Genomic DNA, 3,823 nt, shown 5'->3' on the forward strand with positions numbered 1-3,823 from the left:
AGAGTAAAAACAGTGCTTAAATAAAATTGCCACCTCTTAATAATTATTATCCCATTAAATAAATAAATAGCAATTCAGTGGCTATCCAATCAGTAAACAGAGAGGGCAATTCAAAACGTAGGTTTGCCTTTTCTTAATCTAGCTTCTAAGATAAGTCGTAGGGTCAGTATTGCCTCACGTGTTCCAGTATTTCTACGGAATCCAAACTGATCTTCCCCGAGGTCGGCTTCTACCAGTTTTTCCATTCGTCCGTAAAGAATTCCCGTTAGTATTTTGTAGCCGTGACTCGATAACAAACAAAAAAAAGTTGGCTGAAGATTCCGACACAAAAGCCAACAGCCAATGCGTCAAAAACCGGCCACGAAAGCCTCTACAATTTCTCTCGTTCTGTCTTCGCTAATACGTGAACATGGAAAATACCGAAAGATCCAGTCTGAATCATTTGCTAGAAGGCCACGCGCTTCCGTAAAAGTACCGTACAGTTAGTCTCTGTGGTCGATATTTCACCATATGTGCAATTTACCGCCCTGCAACTGTCACTGTTACGCCGCTTTCACACTATACGGTTTTGACCGTACGGCAAAAAGCCGTACGGCTGTAGGTGTGAAGAAATGTATGGCGCCTTTCACATTATACGGCGACGGCAAAATGCCGCTGCCGTGCCGTGCTGCAGCCGTGTCTTGCCACTACAACAGACGGTCGCCGTACGGCAAGTTCGACAACAGTGGCCTACGTGACTAAGTGCATGCTTTCACACTGGACGGTTTTGAGCCGTACGGCGTCGACTAGTTCGTTGTAGTGTCGTTTTATTCATTTGTGTTTATTCTTGTTTACTGAAAAGTGTAGAAGAATGGATGAAATTGATACTGAACTTTTGATAACCTTGGTGGAAGTAAGACCTGTTCTGTGGGACAAAACTCTAGATGCGTATAGAGATCGTATTGCTACAAAGAATGCTTGGCGGGAAGTTTGCGTAGCACTGAAGCAAGATTTTGATGAGATGGAAGACAAAGATAAAAATGCGTTTGGTAAGTATTTATTTAATATATTAATATTACATTTAATACGTTTTAAACAGTTTTTATTTAACGTTATAAATTTTATTCTAAAAGTAAATCGTTTGTTTATAAGTAAATTACTGCTACCAGTCACGTTTTTTTTGTTTTGTTTATATTTTGCACGACGCGTTTCGGGAAATAATTCCCATCCTTAAGTGCGTTTTTCTCTAAGTTTTCATCATGTGTGGTGTCTTTTTATGTGTCAGGTCTTGCATTCTGTTTTCTTTACTGTAATTTATAAGAGAAACACGCACAAGACCTCACAAATAAAAAAACACTACACATAATGAAAACTTAGAGAAAAAAACGCACTTGAAGATCGGAATTATTTCCCGAAACGCGTCGTACAAAATATAAACAAAACGATTAAAAACGTGAGTGGTAGCAGTAATTTATTTATAAAGAAAACTATTTACTATACAGTCGCAGGCTTTCACAAACAATCTACAAAAAGGAAAAGGCTTGTTAATTTATATCTTTGACATCTGCCATGACACGCTTCCAGCATTTGTCATAAAATATTTACAAAGAGTGTTCCTTATGGCGTTGGCTGTCAGTCCTCCTCTTATGTTGGCATCTTGGGCTAAGTCTTCCAAACCAGTGAAGGATGTGGTGTCTTCAATTATAAATCCATCTCTCTGACGTACAAAATTGTGTAAAACAATGCAAGCTTTAACCATTTTTACTGCAAAATCTGGATGAACATTTAAAGGTCGGTGAAACAACCGCCACTTATTGGTGAGGATGCCAAAAGCACATTCCACATACCTCCTTGCTCTGCACAAACGGTAATTAAATACACGTTTCTCAACTGTCAAGTTTGTTCCCCCAAAAGGCCGGAGCAAATGCGTGTGTAGGCCAAATGCTGCGTCTCCCACGAAGAAGTAGGGTACTTTTGGACCTTCCGTACCAGGCAGACATTGGACGTCTGGAAATTCCAGGGAATTACTTTCTATTGACTTCCATAAACTGGACCGTCTGAACACTGAAGAGTCACAGTCTTTGCCATAACTTCCTACGTCGACATAAATGAACCTGTAGTTGGAATCCGCTACAGCCATCAGAACCACAGAAAAGTATTCTTTGTAATTGAAGTACATTGATCCGCTATTAAATGGGGCAGTAAGACGGATATGTTTTCCATCCACCGCTCCTAAGCAGTGGGGGAAATTAGCAGTACGTTCAAATCCAGCCGCTATTGATTCCCATACCTCTTTGGTCGGTCTTTGTATACATTCTTCCCGCAGTGATGACCAAATTGCTGTGCATACATCATTAACCACTTTACTTGCTGTAGAAATCCCAATTCTGTACTGGAAATGTAAGTCAGTGAAGGAACAACCGCTTGCCAGATACCTGAACAAAACGAAAAAAAATCAGTGACATTTAGTTTGCAGTGGACATTTTTTGTTACAGTTTTGCTTTTTTCTATACAAAATTAAAATGTTTTCATACAGTTTTGTTTTCTTTTGATGTAGGTATAGAAGTAATACGGAGGTGGACCAATCTACGAGACTCCTTTGTGAAGTCAAACATAAAAATTCAAGCTGCGAAAAAAAGTGGCTCAGCAGCAAAGAAAATGAAAAAGTATGTATATTCTGATCAGCTGCAGTTTCTAAAAAAGCTGTATGATGCTCGAGAGACGGAGGACAGTTTTCAATCGGAACGCACCGCCAGACTGGAAGAAGATATACAAACGCAGGGCTCCGTCGAAAATACTGAGAATGTTTCTGGGCCATTTGATACAGCACCCACACAACAAACATCCAAAAGCGAGTGCCATACAAACAGAAAACATAGAAAACCTGATGCAATCGAAATGAAAATATTACGAGCTCTGGAAGAAGACAAACCTTGCAGCAAAATGTCATTTTTACTTAGTCTGAAGCCTCATCTGGAAAAATTTGATGAACAGGATTATCTTCAGTTTCAGATGGGAGTCCTCAAAGTTATAGAAAATATATATGAAAGGAGAAATATATTGACAGCTCAACCTCCTCCATTTACCCATTACACACCTCCCATGCCCTATAATAATAGATTTCAAGCTTATTCTTATTCACCTATGGAAAATGCTGCTCCAATATCCTCTTACCATACGCATCAGATTCGTCCTCCTCCAGCTGCACCAAACCCAACTACTTTTCTCGAACAACCATTACAGACTTCTCAAGGTCGCAGTTCTTATCAACGAATTAATAAAGTGCCACCACCATACCCTTCGCCTTCCACAAGTAGCCATGAAGGCCCACCATCAACAACGCAGTTCTACAACGTTTTTGCAGAGAGCCTGTCGCCACAAAGTGACAGTACAGTCAGTCCTGCTACAAACTCTTTGGTTTCAACTGCTGATATTGATATTGACTTTTCTACTTCATAATCTGAGCGTAATAAAAATGTAAAACACAAATAAATAAGTAAATAAACAGAACTAGTTTTTATGTATTAAATTACCTTAACGTGATAGCCAGCATTTGAACAGGTTGGATGCAATTGCGGAATTGTGTGTTTTGTCGTTGTAACACATCCTTTAGTTTTCTATGTAATTCGTCAAACGAGGTAATAGACATTCGGAAATAGTTAAAGAATTTATTTCCGTCGTTCCTCAAATCTTCAAAGAGTGTATAAAATAAACCCACTTCGTCTCTTCTCTGGTTAATGGGGTGTACCCACAAAAGACGACCTTTTCTTTTGCGGCGACGATGAAGCAACCACAAAGCAACAACTCGTTTACGGTTCATCTTGATACACACATTAAGCAAACT

General features: G+C 39.3%; 1 protein-coding gene across 1 annotated transcript; it reads left to right on the forward strand.

Annotated features, from left to right (window-relative positions):
• The first annotated feature begins 850 nt into the window (after positions 1-850).
• Positions 851-3,438, forward strand: LOC124606928. Its single transcript, XM_047139083.1, has 2 exons — positions 851-1,028; positions 2,537-3,438. Exons 1-2 carry the CDS (start codon positions 851-853, stop codon positions 3,436-3,438), a joined length of 1,080 nt encoding a protein of 359 aa, XP_046995039.1.
• The last annotated feature ends 385 nt before the right edge of the window (positions 3,439-3,823 follow it).

The sequence above is a fragment of the Schistocerca americana genome, chromosome 1 (genome assembly GCF_021461395.2).
Source record: "Schistocerca americana isolate TAMUIC-IGC-003095 chromosome 1, iqSchAmer2.1, whole genome shotgun sequence".
Lineage (NCBI taxonomy): Eukaryota > Metazoa > Arthropoda > Insecta > Orthoptera > Acrididae > Schistocerca > Schistocerca americana.